The 22,754-nt window shown below is 38.4% G+C and overlaps 1 protein-coding gene across 1 annotated transcript; it reads right to left on the bottom strand.

Moving 5' to 3' along the window:
- Nucleotides 1-620: 620 nt before the first annotated feature.
- rfc4 (replication factor C subunit 4) lies at nt 621-21,955 on the bottom strand. The gene is given in 11 exon segments (NM_001016363.2): nt 621-797; nt 1,411-1,527; nt 3,641-3,721; nt 11,394-11,519; nt 13,065-13,185; nt 14,184-14,327; nt 15,164-15,283; nt 16,009-16,088; nt 17,217-17,295; nt 20,437-20,574; nt 21,942-21,955. Coding segments are annotated over 10 exon segments (1,083 nt in total). The 5' UTR covers nt 20,565-20,574; nt 21,942-21,955; the 3' UTR covers nt 621-710.
- Between the last annotated feature and the right edge of the window lie 799 nt (nt 21,956-22,754).

The following is a 22,754-nucleotide window of genomic DNA, read 5'->3' as shown; positions in this document are numbered from 1 at the left end:
GTACTCTTATTGTAACAGGCCCTTTGAACAGGAAATGCACAAAACATGCAAGAAGAAAATAAATATTGTAGTAATGAACAAGTGCTTACTCTATTGGGCTTACAGATGTCCTATTGGCATATGAGACAGCTGAGGGGCTATGTGAAACCTGAAGGAAGGCAATAAGTGAAAAATGATGCCACACCATCCACATGGCTTATCCAAAGTGTCAGTAGCAATTCATGAAGTAAAAACAGAGTAATATAATCAGGCACCTGCGCCGCGCACAGTGGGGAGCACCATCCACAGAGTAATATATCCAGGCACTTGCCCCGCGCACGGTGGGGGGTACAACATGAGTACTTCTACTAGCGGCTGATCAGCACCCCCCCGTCCGTGGGGGGGTGCGCGCGGCGCGCTCGGGCGCCGGTGCAGTCACTAGAAGACGGACTCATGAACTGCCCCTTTTGAAAGAAAGCTTAAAAGGCACAGAGAAATGTAGTTCACTTGGAGCATATCCGACTTAAACAATGCTTTTTTGCTACACTCTGATGAAACCATTTCAGTCTCGCTTGACTGGTATGGTGGTTGATTTATTTCCAGCAATATATTATCCTCTACACCACATACACCTCATTTAGTGGTACATATTTTATACAAATTTATTAGAAGCATTACAAAAGATTTCAGACCTCTGTTGTCATTAACCAGAAAAATTATTATTAGCTATTTTAAGTCATTTGTTGCATTACAACTGCGAAAAGACCCAGCATTTGCAGGTATTCATCGGCTCCATCTGCCAAACATTTGTCAACTTCCTGTAAAAGAGAGAAAGTAAGCCTCAGAACAGCCAATGCACATCTGAATGCAGTAAGTCAGAAGGTATAAACAGCAGAGTTATATTCTTTTTTATGTAAAATAAAGGGAATTTTACATTTAGGCTAAAATCCGTTAACCCTGAAGGTTTGCCTTTAGAACAATCCCACCAACTCAACCTCAGGCTTTATCCCTGCCATTACAGCCGAAATCAGCTGGTGCCAATACTGTACTATAAAATGTACAATTAAAAAAAATTAAGACCAATTGAAAAGTTACTAAAAATTGGACATTCTAAAAGTTAACATAAGGTGAACCACCCCTTTAATGCCGTGCGTGCATACAGTCATTTTTTTGCATTCTACACACTGCAATAAGCTCTGTGCAAAATGCTGCCTAAGTTTACCCATTGTCCTTATGGAGATTGACCTTTTTCATACTGACCATCTACCATACAATCTAAACAGTGTGCAGGTTAACCTGGAGAGGAGAATTTGATAAAATATATTTTACTAATAAATGCCCACAATACTCTTTCTGCAAAATATTTTCAGCACAGACAACCAATCAGCAAGGGAAAGGGAAATCTATTGTAACTGCATCAAATGGACTTACTGCAAGTTTTTCTGTAATAAATGCTTTCTGCTTGTCTGTAAGGTCCCCTCTCTCTAATATAACATCATGGAGCTGGTTTACAAGCTGTGTGGCTGCATGTCCATTGTTTATCAGATTCTGTGAAGAAAAAGAGAGAGAACCCCAATAAACCCCACTTCATGTACTTATGTATGGGAGTATAAATAGGTCTGTATATCTATATATACCAACATCAATACTAAGTGTAGATATTAGTATCACAATAGCCTTGGATACTATGCTTATTCAAGAACTCATCCAGGCCCCTCTTAAAGGCATTAACAGAATCTGCCATTACAACATTACTAGGAAGGGCATTCCCCAACCTCACTGCCCTCACTGTGAAAAACCCCAGAGGCTGCTTTAAATGAAAGGTCTGTACCTCGTGTCTAAAGGGGTGGCTTCTGGTGCACTGATCCTTTTTATGGAAAAAAAAAAAAAGGTACTCCGCTTTCTGTCCTCTTTAATGTACTTGTATAGAAATATGATGTGCCCTCACAAGCAGACATATGTATGGGATGTATTATCTGGAATGCTTGGGACCTGAGAAAGATATTGCTGTATCACCACTGAAATTAATCTGCTACCAACACGGATTTATACTATCTTAGTTATCATCAAGTACAAGATACTGTTTTTATTACTCAGATTTACCATGATGTGGTTTTGTGGATTGGAATTTTAGGATACTAAACCCTGTTTTTAAAACTATATGCACTTGCCCAGGCTAAAACAAATGTGGGCCAGGAAATTATCAAACCCTTCTCCTTTGTGTTTGTTTGAAGCAAATTGGTCCAGATCAGTCATCCTTTCAATTTTTCTTTACTTTTGAATCTTCATACAATGCCATCTGCATTACTGTACTGCAGCAGTTATTTTGCAGCAAGATTGCCAAATTGACATGTGGCAACACCCTAATAATTATTTATTGTCTGCCCTATGCTGCCCCTAGGTGTGCCATACTCTGCCTGCCGTATGCTGCCTGTGTGTGCTATACTTTGCCTGCCCTACCCTGCCTGTGTGCCACATACTCTGCCTGCCCTATGCTTCCTGAGTGTGCCATAATCTGCCTGCCCTATGCTGCCTGTGTGCCATACTCTGCCTGCCCTATGCTCCTGTGTGTGCCATATTTTGCCTGCCATACCCCGCCTGTGTTCCCCATACTCTGCCTGCCCTATGCTGCCTGTGTGTGCCATACTCTGCCTGCCCTATGCTGCCTGTGTGCCATACTTTGCCTGCCCTATGCTCCTGAGTGTGCCATACTCTGCCTTCCCTATGCTGCCTGAGTGTGCCATATTCTGCCTGCCCTACCCCGCCTATGTGTGCCATATTCTGCCTGCCCTACCCCGCCTGTGTGTGCCATATTCTGCCTGCCCTACCCCACCTGTGTGTGCCATACTCTGCCTGCCCTATGCTGCCTGTGTGCCATACTCTGCCTGCCCTATGCTGCCTGTGTGCCATACTCTGCCTGCCCTATGCTCCTGTGTGTGACATATTTTGCCTGCCCTACCCCGCCTGTGTTCCCCATACTCTGCCTGCCCTATGCTGCCTGTGTGTGCCATACTCTGCCTGCCCTATGCTGCCTGTGTGCCATACTTTGCCTGCCCTATGCTCCTGAGAGTGCCATACTCTGCCTTCCCTATGCTGCCTGAGTGTGTCATATTCTGCCTGCCCTACCCCGCCTATGTGTGCCATATTCTGCCTGCCCTACCCCGCCTATGTGTGCCATATTCTGCCTGCCCTACCCCACCTGTGTGTGCCATACTCAGCCTGCCCTATGCAGTAATTACATGGTCCCTAAGGTGTGTAATTATGTGCTGGGGGTTGCTGTGCAATCCGCAGGGGAGAAGAAGGCATATAGATAAAATATAGATTAAATGTATGTCTTAATATGAAATAATAAAACTTCTTTCACATATGAATAATGGGTGATATCTCAACAGTGAGTACAGACCATTTGGGTTTTTGCTGTGCTACCAACATTAATGTACCCACATTGGTCTTAAAAGCTCTTGTGATAACATGGGTGTGGTTTGAAGTGGGTGTGGTTTAAAAAAGGAGAGTGGTCAAAACTGGCTTCCATTATCATCCCTTCACCATTTGGCTAGATACATTTCAGCCCTTGGTACTACTACCACTGCCCTACAACATACTTAATGTAAATAATTGAATAGAATAAATCAGTACAGAAGCAGTATCAGTCTTCACTTACTTTGACAACAGTTTCCAGCTTCTCAAAAGAACCACTCTGACAGGCCACTAATACACAATCAAGTGTTTCTTTAGGGACTACCTGCAATAAAAAGCCAGAAATGGAAGAGTTAAAAATACATAAAAAAATATTTTTACATCAATATTAAAACGGCCCTCCACCCAAAAACTGAATTTTTGCATTTTAAAAGAAAACATTAATACTTAAACTACATTAACAACATTGTTTTAGGGCAGCCAATGAGTAAGTACCCTTTAGGCATGAAACACATTAGGATTACGATGTCCTAATAAAATTTGTGCTTTTTAATTTTATTTCTCTGCTGCTGTGATTTTTTTTACTTTTTTGATCATTCTCACATTTGTTATTTGATTGGCTACTGCCGAATGGGGGCTGCCACGGGGGGCCAGGAACAGAAATACTGCTTTCAGTTGCAATTATTTAAAAAAAAAAATTAAAACTCAAAATGTTTAATATTAAAAAGTTGTTTACAATTACACTTTCATTATGAAAGTCTTGTTGATGGTGGATGATCTTCTTGATGGTGGATGGCTGAAGATCTTGTTCACACACAAGTGGGATCTGTTATCCAAAATATTTAAAAATACAGCCACACAACAGCTGTTAAACCAATTCCTGGGTAGGAAACCTAGTTTTTAATTTTCATATAATACACAAGAGCTGTGAATATCTTGTAAATGATATCCTTATAAACATTGCTTGGCCTTTGACCTTGTGCTTTTAAATGGTCATGGAACCCCATTATGTTTTATATTTTACAATAAAGAGGGCATTATCCACAATATAATACCCCTACTGCATAAAGACCACCTGTAGATCCCAGTTGCAACGGGTTATGCCCTTATTGGGCCTTTCAGTGAAAGATTTTCTGATGTGAAGCCAGGAAAGTGGTTTTGTAAAGAGCACAATGGGACTGAGGAGACCCTCTAGTTTTTTGTATGCAAAGAATCTCAAATTCAGAGAAGAAATTGAATTTTCAATTTCCATTTTTACCAACTTTTATACCAACTAGATGAAGAGTTAAACCCTGAAGTGCCAAGTCCTGCTCCAGGCTGGAACTATATAGCATTAATCCATGCTGGTGACAAAATAATCCTCATGGTTCAAATCACTTTAACTATTCTAGTTTTAATTTAAATAACAATCAGATAAAGGACTGGGAAATATCCTAAGCATATTAAGAGAGTGGTTTCTAAAGGTGGCCATACACGGACCAACTGTAGCTGCTGATATCAGTCCCTTGGACCGATTCGGCAGCTTAGGGGCAGGAACGAGGGGCATGCTGACCAATATCTGGCCTGAAATTGGCCAGATATCGATCGGGCAGGTTAAAAGATTTAGTCGGATCGGGGACCGCATCAACCGGCTAAACCTTTTAACCTGCCCGATCGATATCTGGCCAGTTTCAAGAACTGTGCCCATTGCTCCCGTTATAATTCGATCGTTTGGCCAAGCGAGCGGATCTTAACGTGTATGGCCACCTTAAGAGTCACTATACTAGCATTTGTTGAATTGTTCTATATGGTATTTTCTATATGGCTAATTATTTGCAGACTAGTTTTTAAGAGGTTAATAACTATGGAAAGAGGGATTTTCTGCGCCTACTGTTAATTCATTTTCTTATTCTACTCGGGAAGACAGAGGCACCATGCTTAAGTGGAGAGCAACCAGGTGCTGACACAGAATACTTAAAGGAGTTGTTCATCTTTACAATAACTTAATATGATATAGAGAATGCTATTCTGAGACAATATAGTCTTTATTTTGTATTATATAATTTTGTTTTTTATTTTTGTAGCTTTTTGTTTAGCAGCTCTCCAGTTTGGAATTTCAGAAGCTGGTCGCTAGGGTCCAATTTAACCAAGCAACTAGGCAGTGATTTGAAAGAAAGACAGTAATATGAATAAGAGAGGGCCTAAATAGAAAGAAAAATAATGAAAAGTAACAATAACAATACAATTGTAGTTTCATAGAGCAATAGTTTTTTGGCTTCTGCTGTCAGTGACCCCTATTTAAAAGCTAGAAAGAGTCAGATAAGGAAGGCACATACGTAATTAAAAAACGACACAAAATAAAAAATTAAGACAAATTAAAAAGCTGCTAAGAATAGGCCATTCTATAACATACTAAAAGTTAACCTGAATATGAACCACCCCCTTAACCCTTTTCCCTGCCAAGCACGTAGGTACTACGGTGTTTTAAAAAAGGCAGTTTCCTGCCGACACCGTAGTACCTACGTTTTCTTTCCCTACACCATTCTCTCTGCATCGGCAGCAAAAGCCGCCGGTGCAGAGAGACAGAAGTGACCCAAACCCCTTCCGCAACGAGCGGAGGGGGTTGGTCCTGCGATGCGATTATCGCAGGACCATCCTACAAGCAGCAGATGCGATCGCATCGCATCTGCTGCTTGTACTGCTTCCTGCTTCCCCCCTGAGCCGCCTCCTACTCACTTCCTCCTGACGTCTGATCTTCAGGACAGGTAAGTGTGACTTTATTTTTGTTTATACACACTTTTACACACACTTACATACATTTATATACACATACAACACAATTTAGCACAGGTTGGTTTTTTTTTTTTTCTTTTCCCACTTTGCACACTCATATACACTCATATACACTCATATACACTCATATACACTCATATACACTCATATACACTCATATACACTCATATACACTCATATACACTCAACTTTTACATGTGCACATGTATACACAAACTCAAAAAAACTTTTTAAAACTTTTTAAAAATTTTTTTCATTTTAATTCTTTTTTTTTTTTCTATTTCCCCCAAAAACTGTTTATTTTGACAGCGTGACTATTGGATCAGATATTCTGACCACTAATTACACTGTCATGTGGCTGATTTGCACATTTTTATATTAGTATTCCTAATCTAATTCCTATTAGTATTCCTGATCTGTTTTAGCATAGCTTTGCCATGTGTAACTTTGGTGTACAAAAATAACTTTACCTATTTTGAATTCATCAGAATGTGTACTTTCCAAAAATATATGGCTTTCTGGGGGTCCCTGTGTAGTTTGGGGGTCTTACTGCATATAATAGGCTGTCAGGGGGCTCTGTGTGCAAAAGCTGAGCTGGCAGGCGAGAAATCCTTATGCGCTATTTTCATTTTGGGGTCAGTACATACCGCAGACTTTGGTATATCTATGCATATTGGGCATCAATCTGTTCAGTAGGCCTCTGGTGTTCCTATTTGGGGTGAGCTGCCTTTGTACGCAAGAAATTGTGTGAGATAAATGCGGCAAACTGCAACATTTTTATGCGATTTTCTCAAATGTCATAAAGACCACTAACTTTAGGAAAGCTTTGCAGATGGGTACTTTGGTGTAGAAAGGACTCTTTACCCTTGTTGGATTTGTCAGAATGTGTACTTTCCAAAAATATATGGTTTTCTGGGGGTCCCTGTGTAGTTTGGGGGTCTTACTGCATATAATAGACTGTCAGGGGGCTCTGTGTGCAAAAGCTGAGCTGGCAGGCGAGAAATCCTCATGCGCTATTTTCATTTTGGGGTCAGTACATACCGCATACTTTGGTATATCTATGCATATTGGGCATCAATCTGTTCAGTAGGCCTCTGGTGTTCCTATTTGGGGTGAGCTGCCTTTGTACGCAAGAAATTGTGTGAGATAAATGCGGCAAACTGCAACATTTTTATGCGATTTTCTCAAATGTCATAAAAACCACTAACTTTAGGAAAGCTTTGCAGATGGGTACTTTGGTGTAGAAAGGACTCTTTACCCTTGTTGGATTTGTCAGAATGTGTACTTTCCAAAAATATATGGCTTTCTGGGGGTCCCTGTGTAGTTTGGGGGTCTTACTGCATATAATAGGCTGTCAGGGGGCTCTGTGTGCAAAAGCTGAGCTGGCAGGCGAGAAATCCTTATGCGCTATTTTCATTTTGGGGTCAGTACATACCGCAGACTTTGGTATATCTATGCATATTGGGCATCAATCTGTTCAGTAGGCCTCTGGTGTTCCTATTTGGGGTGAGCTGCCTTTGTACGCAAGAAATTGTGTGAGATAAATGCGGCAAACTGCAACATTTTTATGCGATTTTCTCAAATGTCATAAAAACCACTAACTTTAGGAAAGCTTTGCAGATGGGTACTTTGGTGTAGAAAGGACTCTTTACCCTTGTTGGATTTGTCAGAATGTGTACTTTCCAAAAATATATGGCTTTCTGGGGGTCCCTGTGTAGTTTGGGGGTCTTACTGCATATAATAGGCTGTCAGGGGGCTCTGTGTGCAAAAGCTGAGCTGGCAGGCGAGAAATCCTTATGCGCTATTTTCATTTTGGGGTCAGTACATACTGCAGACTTTGGTATATCTATGCATATTGGGCATCAAACTGTTCAGTAGACCTCTGGTGTTCCTATTTGGGGTGTGTTGCCTTTGTACGCAAGAAATTGTGTGAGATAAATGCAGCAAACTGCAACATTTTTATGCGATTTTCTCAAATGTCATAAAAACCACTAACTTTAGGAAAGCTTTGCAGATGGGTACTTTGGTGTAGAAAGGACTCTTTACCCTTGTTGGATTTGTCAGAATGTGTACTTTCCAAAAATATATGGTTTTCTGGGGGTCCCTGTGTAGTTTGGGGGTCTTACTGCATATAATAGGCTGTCAGGGGGCTCTGTGTGCAAAAGCTGAGCTGGCAGGCGAGAAATCCTTATGCGCTATTTTCATTTTGGGGTCAGTACATACCGCAGACTTTGGTATATCTATGCATATTGGGCATCAAACTGTTAAGTAGACCTCTGGTGTTCCTATTTGGGGTGTGTTGCCTTTGTACGCAAGAAATTGTGTGAGATAAATGCGGCAAACTGCAATATTTTTATGTGATTTTCTCAAATGTCATAAAAACCACTAGCTTTAGGAAAGCTTTGCAGATTGGTACTTTGGTGTAGAAAGGACTCTTTACCCTTGTTGGATTTGTCAGAATGTGTACTTTCCAAAAATATAGGGATTTTAGGGGTCACCCTACATTTCTGCAGCTTCTACCCCTCATAAAACTGCCATGTGTTTATGAATTAGGTAAAGATAAGCCATGAAATTAGTGTGCACAAGGTATATTTGGGGTTCTCTAAGTGCCATGTGCTTTGATAAACCTATGTACAGTGGGCATCAAACTGTTCAGTACACCTCTGGGGTTCATATTTAGGGTGTTTTATCTTGGTACCTAATGACCTGTAGAAAATAGGATGCTGTATAGTGGAAGTTTTGAGGTGATTTTTGGAAATGCCATAAAAATCATCAAACTTAGGAAAGCTTTATGGCTTGGTACTTTGGAGTAGAAAGACATGAGTACCCATTTTAGATTCGGGGGGATGTGTACTTTCCAAAAATATATGACTTTCTGGGGTGAATGTAGTTTTTACTAGCTTTATCCCACATGTAATGATGTAAATGTTGATTTTGCAGAAGCTGAAATGACAGAAATTACAGTACATATGGGTATATGTTCACATTGGGGCCCCAACATGCCACATACTTAGGTAAACCTATACATATTGGGCATCAAACTGTTCAGTAGACCTCTGGGGTTCATATTTAGGGTGTTTTGTCTTGGTACCTAATGACCTGTAGAAAATAAGATGTTGCATAGTGGAAGTTTTGAGGTGATTTTTGGAAATGCCATAAAAATCGTCAAACTTAGGAAAGCTTTATGGCTTGGTACTGTGGAGTAGAAAGACATGGGTACCCATTTTAGATTCGGGGGAATGTGTACTTTCCAAAAAGATATGACTTTCTGGGGTGAATGTACTTTTTACTAGCATTATCCCACATATAATGATGTAAATGTATTGATTTTGCAGAAGCTGAAATGATAGATCATATGGGGGTATATTCTCATTGGGGCCCCTACATGCCACATACTTAGGTAAACCTATACATATTGGGCATCAAACTGTTCAGTGGGCCCCTGGCGTTCATATTTAGGGTGTTTTATCTTGGTACCTAATGCTATGTGGGAGATAAGATGCTGGAAACTGGAAGCTTTGAGTGGATTTTTGGAAATGTTATCAAAATTGCCAACTTTAGGAAAGCTTTGCGGCTTGGTACTTTGGAGTAGAAAGACATGGGTACCCATTTTAGATTCGGGGGAATGTGTACTTTCCAAAAATATATGGCTTTCTGGGGTGAATGTACTTTTTACTAGCTTTATCCCACATGTAATGATGTAAATGTTGATTTTGCAGAAGCTGAAATGACAGAAATGACAGTACATATGGGTGTATGTTCACATTGGGGCCCCTACATGGCACATACTTAGGTAAACCTATACATATTGGGCATCAAACTGTTCAGTGGACCCCTGGCATTCATATTTAGGGTGTTTTATTTGGTTACTTTATGACCTGTAGGAGATAAGATACTATAGATTGGAAGCTTTGAAGCGATTTTAAAAAAAATTCACAAATTTTGATAAAAACCAATAACTTTAGGAAAGCATTGCGACTTGATAGTTTGGAGTAGACAGACAATTGTGCCTATTCTGGATTCCCCAGAATCTCTTCTTTCTAAAAATGTAAAATTTTCTGGGATAAACTTTCTGTTAGCGGAATTTTTGGCCTTAAAATCTAAAGTATGCAGCTTTCTGGAGCAGTGCTTTGGAAATTTGGTAGTGTACTGCTGGAAGTTTGTGACCTATACAAGTGAGAAATCTCCATAAAACTATATATATTTGGTATTGGCACGTTCAGGAGACATGGGACTTTCCAAATCAGGTGTATTTTCATGCATAAAATATTTTTTGTTTCTGGTATATGTGTTTATATTATGGAAAATATAATTTTTTTTCATTTTTTAGACATTTAGAAGCCTATATCTTGTTACAAAATTGGAATTACACAAAAATTGTACCATATTTTAAAAGCTTAGGTTGTCCTGAAAAAAACAATATATTGTTTTCCTGGGTAAACTAAAAGTTCCCCAAAGGAAAGGCCCCTAAAGTGTTCAAAAACTGTCTGGCAGTAGAAGTTCCGCTTTGTTCAAAACGGCTGGCAGTGAAAGGGTTAAGGCACAGAGTGTGAACCGTGAAGAAACTTAAGGCCAACTTGTTGGCTAATCCTCTCTAGAGAAAAGACAGGATAGTCATCAATTGCTATGCCATTGAGCTACATTTAGGAGGCCTAAATTGCTTAAGGTCCATGCCCACTGAATAGAAAACGCTTTATCCACTTTCACAAATGGGCTTAAAAAAGCATTCAAAACCTTGCCATGGCCACTTCTCTAATTTTACTGACTAATAAGACTTAAAGGAGACAAATTGGATAAATGGAAAAAACCCTAATTTTGTAGGCAATTATGAATAATATATGGTCTCTTTATTGGAGCTCCCTTTAGATCCAATAAGTTCTCTGTCTGTTCCCTGTTTCAAATGAAGGGTGGGCGTGTCTTAATAGTCCCTGCCAGAAGTGCTTGACAGTCGGTAACCTAGACATGCTGTCAAAACAACAAGGAGGAACAAGCACAAACTTCTTGTTGCTACTTTGAAAATGGGACCTCTGTGCCTCTGTCAGCGATGCCAATGAGTGTTTTGACAGGGGGTCTGTTAGTGCTATGTGCCACTAAAATATAAACCGTGAATAAATTAATACCATTTCTGCAGTGTCTGTACATTTGCTATGATGAGATGTTGCCAAACAAACCTGCCTATAAATGCTGATATTTTATTTTAGAAAAAAAGGTTAAATGAACCATACCCCAGCTATTTCTGTCACTATTTCCTCTGTTATTTCCTTTCCTCCAGTTAACCTTGTAGCACTCTGAAGGAATGTTATGGCTTTTCGCAAGTCTCCTTCAGACACTTCAACCAAACAACTTATTGCCTGCAAAAAATAAAAAAAATAAAAAGGCATTTATTTGCTGCTTAAACATATAGATTTTTGCAGCAGTGGTAAGGGCCCCACCATCTGCTCAAAACAGAAGTAAATGGAAAATGGAAATTTCTTTTATGTAAATGCAGAATGCCCTACTATTTTTGTAGTGTAAATACTCCTGTCGAATCTATCTATATGATTCGACAGAAATCCTCCTCAGAAAGGTATTTTTAAAGGTGGTGTATCAATTATGAAATAATATAGTTTGTTTCACAGAATGCATATGTTGTAAAGCACTTTTTAATGGATTAAAATAAACAGGTGCCTTTTCTGGAAGATCTGAAATAAATTAAAATAGTTTAGTCAATACCTTTCATTTCTAAATACAAGTTAGAAGAATACTAGTTATATAGAAAAGTGACCCAAATGCAACAGTTTGTTGTCAGATAATTACAAGACAGTACTACTTTGCCATTGTTCAAGGCAAGATTTGGGGAGCAAATCTAAAACTACCTACACCTCAAAAACATAAATCATACCAACACTGAAATATGGTATTCCTATGGGGTATCCTTCATTAGCAATAACTGGCCATTTTGTGAAAATAGAAGTAAGAATGGATTGTGCAATACATAGGGACATTTTACTTAAAGGAACAGTAACACTAAAAAATAAAAATGTTTTAAAATAATTAAAATATAATGTACTGTTGCCCTGCACTGGTAAAAGTTGCGTGTTTGCTTCAGAAAGACTACTATAGCTAATAGAAATAGCTGCTGTGTAGCCATGGGGGCAACCATTTAAATTGAAAGAAGGAGAAAAGTCACAGGTTACATAAGAAGATACCAGATAAACTGTGTAGAATACAATGGGAATCTATTCTACTTATCTGTTATCTGCTTAGTAACCTGTGCCTTTTAAATGGCTGCCCCCATGGCTACACAGCAGGGTATTTATATAAACTGCAGTAGTGTTTATGAAGAAAACACACAACTTTTACCAGTGCAGAGCAATAGTATATAATATATTATTTTTATACTTCCATTTTTTGGTGTTACTGTTCCTTTAAAGTGATACTGAAACACTCCTTCAACTGTAAGAAATGTGTCACAATTACCAATAATTCAGCATTTTACCACTGATTTTGTAAAAACCCTCCCTTAAGCCACCCCAAGCCAAAACACACTAACCCCTCCCTTCTTTCCATGAAGCCAATGCACTTCTGCATGGGGGTTAATGCAGCTGACCTTGGGCAGGCTTAAGGGGCAGGTTTTTATTTTTTTAACCAAAAATTGGTGCATTGCTGCATTATTAGGAACACCAACATTTTCCTTAAACAAGTCAGAATTGCTTTAATTTTCTTCCAACTAAACAATTTAAAAACAATTCATTGATTTAAATGATACAAAACACCCTTGTCTATCAATGCCCTAAAGGGACGAGTGCCAAAGTCTTTCAGGCACAGCCCGGGATATATATACAAGTTCCATAGAGGTTATTACTTCATTGTGTTAAGGTTGCAATTAAAAAAAAAAAACAAAAAGAAAAAAATACCTCATTTGTAATTTTCACATTTTCTTTTTCACAAATACTCAGTAGTCGCTGAGTCTGTATTTTATCAGCCAGGGGTTTGAAACGAAATTTTGAACATCGAGATGTTAAAGGTTCAATTATTCTGCAGGAGACAGAACAGATACTTTGCAAAGTGCAATATTGTAACTCAGTCCAATAATGTGCCTATTGAAAGCCTTAGATATATTGGAAGCACCTGTCTGTTTATGCACAGGAGGTTTAGCAGTTAAAGTAAAATTTAATCATTCTGATCAATGGATCAGGAATAGTTTCAGTGTCTTGCACTGGATTAATCATGTTGGGGGTTGTACCAACAGGCTGAAGTGCAAATGTAAATATAACTCCCTGAAGCTTAGAAATGCTGAGCCCCTAAGCAGACCGTAATGGGTCACTTAGCCCCCCAACCAACCATAATGGTCCAATCCAGCCCTCCCCCAACTTAGTTAAAAGTTTTATCACTTAACATTGTCAGTATGAAGCATGTTTAATATAAGACCAATAAAAAAAGATTTATTGTAATGTCATTATGTCTATTTCTTATACAATTGTTTTCATTTTTTATACCATTGCCTTAAAGGGGAAGGAAAGGCTAAGTCACTTGGGGGTGCTAAAATGTTAAGCACCCCCAAGTGACTTGAATCGCTTACCTCGTACCCCGGGCTGGTGCCCCTGTACGGAGATAACCGCACCAGCCCGGAACACCTGGGGCGAAGCGCTTCCTCCTTCCGCCTTCCTTTCCCCTAGACTCCGAGTCCGGCACATGCGCAGTAGAGTGAAAAAAGCCGACTTCTCTGTTAAAGTTCGGCTTTTCACTCTACTGCGCATGCGCGCGCAGCGAGAGAGGAAGGAGGAAGCGATCGCTGCTACCCCGGGCTGGTGCTGTTTTCTTCATACAGGGGCACCAGCCCGGGGTAGAAGGTAAGCGATCTAAGTCACTTGGGGGCGCCTAACATTTTGGCACCCCCAAGTGACTTAGCCTTTCCTTCTTCTTTAAAGATTATAGCCGTATGTACTAATTTATGTTAGCACATAAAAGAGGGTCTACCACTCATTATTAATCAAGAACTAGCAGACTTTAAAAAAAAGACAAAAACACTGCACCTGCTGACGTAATTGCATATGAGACAAAACCGAGTTGTTTTGGACTCCTTTTCCATGGTGCGCCTGAGGGCAGCCTGTGCAGCTGATGTCATGGAATCTGCTTCATCCAAAATTACAATCTTAAAAGGGGGACAAGGTTTACCACTGAAAAATGGGAAACACAATATAATGAACAACACTGCATTTCAGATATACAACAGAAGGAATAGAGTATAATTATCATAACAGGATGATCTATTTATGGTTTAACTCATTTTAGAAGTTGATGTATGATGCAGCAATGGCAGCTTGAATTATTGCCTCTTCTTTACAGTGCTTCACAAATAAGAAGCATACTACTTTCACAAGCTGGTCCCCCACATTTTAATTATAAATTGTAATGAAGCCCTCCACAAGCATCTATAGCAGTTCATTCCAAATTGTTTGGTCAGTCAACTTGACATGGGGTAAGTCTGAGCTAATGTATGGGGGGGCGGGTGGAGGTCAAAGTCTAAAGATCAATTAGGGTAACAACTAGGCTGATGGGCCAAATTTGTGAAGTTATAGTTATATAAGAATATCAGTTTAATCTTAATCTTAAACAGGCAGTGGAAGTCACATACTTGTTAGTGGGCCACTGGACAAGTGTGGTTTCCCCCAATAGGCAGCTCCTCTGAAGCCAAATAGTTATTGTGCAGCCCTACCCAGTTAATTGGGTCACAAACAGGGAACAGACCGGCTGCATGGTCTCTGTTGGGTCATGCTTTTGGCATGGATAGTATTAAAAGGACAGGAGGAGGGGACCAGATTGGTCTTGTAGGATGCAAGTATTTAATAGTATTTCAAGCAACACAACAGGTCAATAAACCAGTAAAAATACCCCAGAATGAAATAAATAGGACAGATAGAAGACAATTATTTAAAGCCTGAAATAGAAACTTAGATCACCTTTTTTTTTTTTTACACAAACTATAAAAAGATTTTTTTTTTTTTTTACATACTCAGAACGTGTCCCTCCAACTGTGAGCTGAGCAAAATTTTTAACTTTTTCCCGTACCACTTGTATCCCCCTTTCATCAGATGCATTCAGCTCCAAAACTCGCTGGCGAAACAATTCAGGCCTAAAAGATAGATTTGATGTATTGAAAAAAACAACAGAATTACTGTTACTAGTCCCTTTAAACTGTCGTTCATTTTATGAAAATTACCCACCTTTACATTACTATAAAAATTAAAATCCAAAAATAATACTGCCACTACTATTGACAGTAACCAGTGGTTATGGGGAAGGGTATAACCTATGGATTTGGCCATGGTTACAGCTAAGGCCAAAATACTTGTGGAAAAAAAATAATATTTCTGTATCATTACTGCATAATAACAACTCAGGAAAAAGGGCATGTACTGGTCAGCAGGGATGAGAAAACACAACTGCTGTTATAGCAACCAGCAAACTGTAAATGATGACAGATTAGTAATTAGTAAATGAAAAGTGAACTTAGATTAAAATGACTTCACAAACATAAATGCCAAGGAAAGCAAGAGTTTCTACAGAGCAAGTCTATTCCTCAAGTTACCAAACCATATTTGGAATGGAACTCAGAAATGATCCTGCAGCAGATCAGCAGAAAAAAATATGCAAACTATAAACTATCAAGAGAAGTGGCTTATCATAGATGTTTATTTTACTGAATAATAGGCTGTTTATTTAAGTTAAAAATCCCCTAATTTAATTTGCATTAAGGTTAAACAAGATGCATATAAACACCAAGTTAAATGATAGAAACATAACAGACCGCTTTTAATGTAGCAATAATACAATGTTCCATTGCCTACTGTAACATACCCATAGAGTTCCCTGGATGCTGCCAAAATTGTTGATGTTTTTCCAGTGCCAGGTGGGCCATAAAATAATAGGTTTGGGAGCTAAAGAACAAAAATAACATGACATTTTGTTTACAATTATTTATATACACAATAACCTTATTTTCAAGGAACTGTGACAGAACTTAAACGTAAATGTATAACAGAGAATTGTTTAAACTGCAATATAATATGCATTTCTGTTTTTTTGATGTTGAAGATCAAACAAGGAGAGAGAAAAATGTGTGGAAGCGATAATTGAGCAACTATATATAATCTACTTTTTGGTAGAAGAGACACAGTTGCTAGTTAAAACATCCACCTTAAAACAACCCAACTATTATTCCCCTCCCCGAACCCCACCCCTTTACTATTTTAAATGACACTTTGTCTCTTTTGGGGCCCCTTCTGCCACTGGGCTTCTACAGCAATACCAACTGTACCCCGCTAATGGCAGCTCTGTCTCTAACACAGAACAAATTAGGAAATAGTAGATGGTAGCAAGCAAAATGTCACATACATCTGCCCAACAACCCATCAACTATCACAAGTTTTATTTTCAAAAAGTAAGAATTTTAATTAAAAAAAAAAGTTAAGCGTATGGAAGAACATTCCATGCAATAAACTCCTTTCACAACAGTCTATTCAAGGAGAAAAAAAAACTCTTAGCTGAAGTCTTTGTGACATGATAACGTTCTGTACTCCTTACATAATCAGTACTAAAATTACAACTGGCATTTACATTTTGCTTTTCTAAGCAGGCCCTAATGCTTTGGATAGCGAACTACTATATTTATAGAAAGCATGCAGCACTCTCGTTCCATATTAAAACAACCAGCACTGTGCGTGGTTTCAGAAAGTTCCGGAATACAGGAAGGCCTTCTCACATAGGCCCCATAATAAGCAAAAAATTAAAATTTTTAGGAGTGATACTCTTTTTTTCTGTAATAAAACAGTACCTTGTACTTGATTTGAACAAAGCTGCATCAATCCTTATTGGTGGCAAAACAATCCTACTTGGATTATTTAATGTTTACATAATTTTTAGCAGAAACAGTATGTTGCTCCATATTACAGAAAGATCTCTTTTTTTAAAAACCCCAGGTCCTGAGTAGTCTAGAAAAATTCTGTACTTGTTCATATTAAATTTTCATCACAATGAAGAAAGAAATTTATAGGAATCTAACTTACATCTGCACCTTCCAGTGATTTTTTTAGTACAGCAACAACTTCTTCTTGAAAGGCAACCTCATCTACACATTTGGGTCGGCTGCATAGAAATATACAGGAAATGTTTATAAAGCAAGCAAAAGCTTTTTCTAAAAATTAAAACAAATAAGGAAATCAGAATCACTGAACTCATAATAAACTACGATATAGCTTTGTGAGAACAGCAAACTGCACCTGAGTATGTTTTACCTTCTCTATACTAGCTATACCAGTATCATTATATCAGGAATCTTCTGAAGGTGCCTAATTTTGGACATATAAAGACCCAGTTCAACAGAAAATACAAAGATGAGGAGTCAACCACAACAATTATGAAAGTGCTATAAATAAACCAAAAAACACAAGCAGAAGACAGGACAATCTGTGTTGTATAAAGTAAAAAAAAAAAAAAATCTTCACAGACATCTTTCTAAATATGTTCTCACAGTGCCCTCTAATGGCCAGTGGCTATTTACATTATAATTTTACATTCAATACTGTACAATGTTTGCTGCCCAATAACATTATTATTAACATATACCTATAAAGCACCAAATATTCCATAGTGCTGTACAATAAATGGGTTTATACACTGAACACACACACATATATATATTATATATAAAAATAAACTAAACTCAGAAACCCAATATGAACCAACCTCATAAACATATTTCAGATGTGTCAGTATTACTGTCCATGAGAAATTTAACAGAACCTGTAGTTCATATTAAGTGAATTTAAGAAACTTAACTTATAATTATTGAAGCAGCAACTAAAGCCCAGAAATATAACCTTGTGTGACACTGCACACGACTGCGGTCTTTGTGCTTGTAATCAGTCACATCAAAAGATCTGCGCAAGCTTAAGTGGTATCCACGTGTAGATGTGAACATATGCATGCCAAACTGGTTATGTTATGATGTCACAATATTGAAGGGTACCAAAAGCAGCAAAGAAGGTAAACAGAATGATCTAAACACCCATAACTTTGTTAGGCACAAATGCAAAAGGCTATGGGGCTGATTTATTAAGATGGGTGCTATATGCACCAGTGCAGTTACCCAGAATAACCAATAAGCTTGTTGATTTCATTTTCAAACTTGTAACTAGTTGCTTATTGTTTACTGTTGGTTACTGCATAGATCAATTTTTATTAGTAAATTAGCACCTGTAAGCACTTTGAGGGAGGCCTTTTTTTGATTTGTTTATGCTTGTGTTATTATTTTTATTCTGCCCAACGCACTCTATAGCACTGCTTAATATGTAGGCAATTTTAAAATAAACTATGCAACAAGAGACTTTTGTGTGTGGATAGGGAGTTATTTTCACCCCATTTTAAGTTTTTCATGGGACCAGAAAAAAATGGTGCAAATTCTGGGAAAATGTAAAATCATGGAAGTTTATTATGTGCTATATATTAGTGGGACCACAAAACAATAGTCTAAAATGCACGAAAACTTAAAATCAGGGCATGTAAAATTGAAGTTTCACTATAATACAGTTTATCGCTAAATTTTCTCTTATTAATTATGCAGTTTTTGTAAGCACATTTAAATAAGCTTTAGCTTTTCTTTAAAATAACTTTACAGCAGTCTGGCTTATAATAACAAAATACTCCTCAACAGAGCTAATGAAAAAGCAAAATAAAAACTTATACAAGTTGCCAACAATATAAACCATCAGCATATCATATAAACTTTTTTAAACATTTTTTTTTACACAGAAGCAGCCCAGGGAAAAAAGTACATTAATTATTTCAATGAAGGAAGGCTAAGAAACTGGCACCTCCCCCCCCCACTTTGTGAATGTAGTTTTCCTTGTCCTTTAACGATTCAAGGAGAAGATTTAGCTTGTTGTTTCAAGTTTCAGTTTGAACAGTTCTATGGACTTGTCCTTTAAATCTTAAGCACTTACTACCCAATGATAGTGCTCCTCGTGCTTTCTTAAAATGCCACTTTCTTTCTAACAATAATCCTTCCCCAGTCTTCAGATATAGAATATAATATAGTTTTCTTAATTTTGTGGTCGACCATTTGATGTGGACAGAAGTGTGCACGTGCTTTTTAATCCCCACAGGACAGCACCCAGAAGAATTACTTTGCAGGGCTCAGAATCTCTGTTGTGTGCATGATCTGGCCCAAGTCTACAAGAGTTTAGCACAACACAAAAAATGCAGCAGTGTCATGTTAGTCCTTCTTCTAACCCCTACCCAGGTGATTGAAAGTATGTGTGAGCTGTTGCTGATGAAGTCCTATTAAATGATAACCTTCCTTGTCCTTGAACTTATATTTTCTATTTTCTCATGGGGAAAAAGGGAATATCAGAGGCAGAAAACTATGCTTAAGGAAAAGTACACAGGCCCATTGTACCAGGAAATACCAAAAAAAGAAAAAAAAAAAACAACATTTTCCAAAATAAATCACAAATTTCCAGTCTTTATGTGTATTCACTAAACTGTGTCATGCAAAAGAATATACATTTCTTTTTTATTGTGCAAATTAGCACTGATACCTCAAAAGAAACACTAGGGGGCCTATTTATCAATATACAAATGGTTACAATTACAAAAATATCATATCTTTTCTAATTTATATAACCGAGTATTTTCCAAAATGTTTTTGTTAATTTCCGCAACTTTTTTGTGCGTTGCAACAATTTGTGCAACAAAATCGTATTTGTCGCAACGAGTACGAAGGTTTCGGAATTCATTCAAGCTTCAGTATCGTGACTTTCTTCTGGCCAGGTTGGAGCTGCAGAGTGCCACTGAGTCCTTTGGAAAGCTTCCCACATCATGCATTGAAGTGTCAAAGTTAGAAAGGGTTTTTCACTGTTTACGATTGTTGGGATACGTCATTTTTGTGACTATAGGATCGCCATACGCAAACGATCGCTTCAATCCAAAAATTTCGGAACTTTCAGATCGTAAGCACGAAATTTTCGTATTGAAATGAAAAGAATTTGTGACATTTGTGATCATCGTATTTCGTGATTTGGAATTGTATATTGATAAATGGGCCCCTAGGTATTTAGTTTAAAAGGAAGTCTCACATAAAACACTATATGTGCTAATTAAAAAAAGCTGTCCAGCTAATAATCCAACTCAACTCAAATACTAACAAGCTGTATTTTGGAAAAAAAATTGTAATCAACTTAAAGCATGTAACAGCATTATCAATTGTATGCTTTAAACAATCATTACTATTTTTCCACCCATGGAACAGGCTTCTGTTTTTTGCTTTCCCCGGTGCTCCCTGTGCCAGATGCAGATGCTTTATCTTTCACAGGCTTGGTGCTGATAGATGTTCCTCCTTTTAGAAAAGCCTGCATTGTGACAGCTCTGTAAAAATAGTAGCAAGGACTATGTATATGACTTATGAATTATAATGCAAATCAAAATGTATTATATATACATGCTTATTTACAATGATAGTAACAACTGAAAAAGTATTTCCACCAACATAAGTATCTTGGTCAATTGCCAACATTACTTGTGGAAGGCAGCTAATTTTAACTAGTGCTGATAAGAGATATAAAATGCACTTTTTATCTATGTTTTTAGGTTGACAGCCCTAACTAGAACAGAGTTGCACATATATCATTATTTATGTAATATTGGAAATATGTCAGTAGCTTTAAAATCAGCACTGTTCCTGTTGTTATACAATATCATTCTTAGAAATGTCAGTTCTACAACTAATAACTTTGCAGGGCACAGCAGGGGGTCCCCAAACTCGTGAGCCACAGTCAAATGTAAAAAGACTTGGGGAGCAACACAAGCATCATAAAAGTTCATGGAGGTGGCAAATAAGGGCTAAGATTGGCTATTAGGCAGCCTCTATGCACACTATCAGCTTACAGGGAGCTTTATTTGGTAGTAAATCTTGTTTTTATTCAACCAAAACTTGCCCCCAAGTTCAAAAATAACTACCTGGTTTGGGGGCACTGAGAGCAACATCCAAGTTCAGTTACTGATTGGAGATCACAGGCTTACAGCCTGGGTCAAACATCAGTGATACAAGTGGCCAACCAGACGTGACATGGGCCATGTGGTGACTGAGAATCCTGTTACAGAGCTCTATATTCTGGCCACTAAAACAGTTCAAGCAGGGCAATGCTGTGGTTCAGCAGGGGGATTTGAAATGAAGAAAAACCAAATAAACTTTAGTTTTTCTTGACAGAGCAACGTGCAAGGATAGCAGACAACAATAAAGATGCATTTTCATGCAACATTACTTAGCAAGTGTCTGAGTGAACACTTATTTATATATATTAATTTAACATTTTCTCCAGTAGTTATACATTTTGCTGTTATCGAAATTTAACAGCCGTCAGATCTGTTTTCAGTCAACAGGTCTGTTAATTAGCTTGCTTCTGCTACTCTGTCTCAACAGTCAGAAACACCAGTACAGAAAAGTAGCCAAACACTGATCTCAATGGCAATTACATTTAGAAATTAAGTTTAAACACTGAAAACTTTTAATGAATACATTGGGCCAGCATCAGCCCCGGCTGTACTGCATTTACTTGTACCACCGGGCCCCTAGCTGTCAGTAAGCTACAGACTTCAAGAGTGTGGTTGCTAGGGTGCCTGCATGTTCTTTCCCCTACTCAGCTTTCATACTATTCAGAAGTCCCACTCTTCCCAATACAGCCCAACAGTCCCAATTTTCCTATTGCAATCAGCAGGCCCGGAACGCTACTTACACCTCCCGCGAAAATGTAGCTGCAGCCTCTCAGCCTACTGTGTTACAGAACGCGGGACAACTACACGCAAGCGCAGTGACGCAATCACGTAGCCGCCTTGTGGGAGTGACAAGTAGGCGTAATTCGGCGTTTTACAGTCAGGCGCTGCTAGTAAGTGGCGGCGGGTCCTGTCACATTCTGTTTTGTTAAGTCGTGCCTCCTACTTTTGTGAAAGAAAATAATACTTATATTATAGTTTCTGCTTGCAGTTCAAACTCACTGCCAGAGAACCAAGAAACTATACTTTTTGCTGTTTGGTAACCGTACCTGTGGCAATCAGAGCCTTCTCCCAATCTGACCAAATAGGTTTTGTGCAAACTAGGGGCAAGTGAAATTGTCATCATTTTAATTTCTATTTGTTTATTTCACGTTTATTTTTTTCTGAACATGTAGTTACAGTAACAGTCTCACGCTCAGATCTACGTTGCAAAAACCTTTATGCTTATATAATGTCTCAATCACAGGTAACAGTTTATTTCCAGGAGTCAGGGATCTAGGCTCTAAGATTAGGCAAAGGTCCTCCAATGTCATTTTTTCGGAAATTTTGCCGGTGCCACGTGCAAGTTTAGGGAGACAGCGGGAGCTTAGGGAGCTAAATGCGTGGCTAAAGTCTTGGTGTAGGAAGGAAGGGTTTGGGTTCCTAGAGCACTGGGCTGACTTTTCCTTGGGGTACAATCTATACAGCCCTGACGGATTGCACCTCAATGGAAGGGGGTCTGCTGTGCTAGGGGAGAGAATGGTTAAGAGGTTGGAGGAGTGTTTAAACTAGACAAG

The sequence above is a fragment of the Xenopus tropicalis genome, chromosome 5, assembly GCF_000004195.4.
Source record: "Xenopus tropicalis strain Nigerian chromosome 5, UCB_Xtro_10.0, whole genome shotgun sequence".
Lineage (NCBI taxonomy): Eukaryota > Metazoa > Chordata > Amphibia > Anura > Pipidae > Xenopus > Xenopus tropicalis.
Note: the sequence above shows the minus strand (reverse complement) of the source record. Positions and strands in the feature narration are given on the sequence as shown.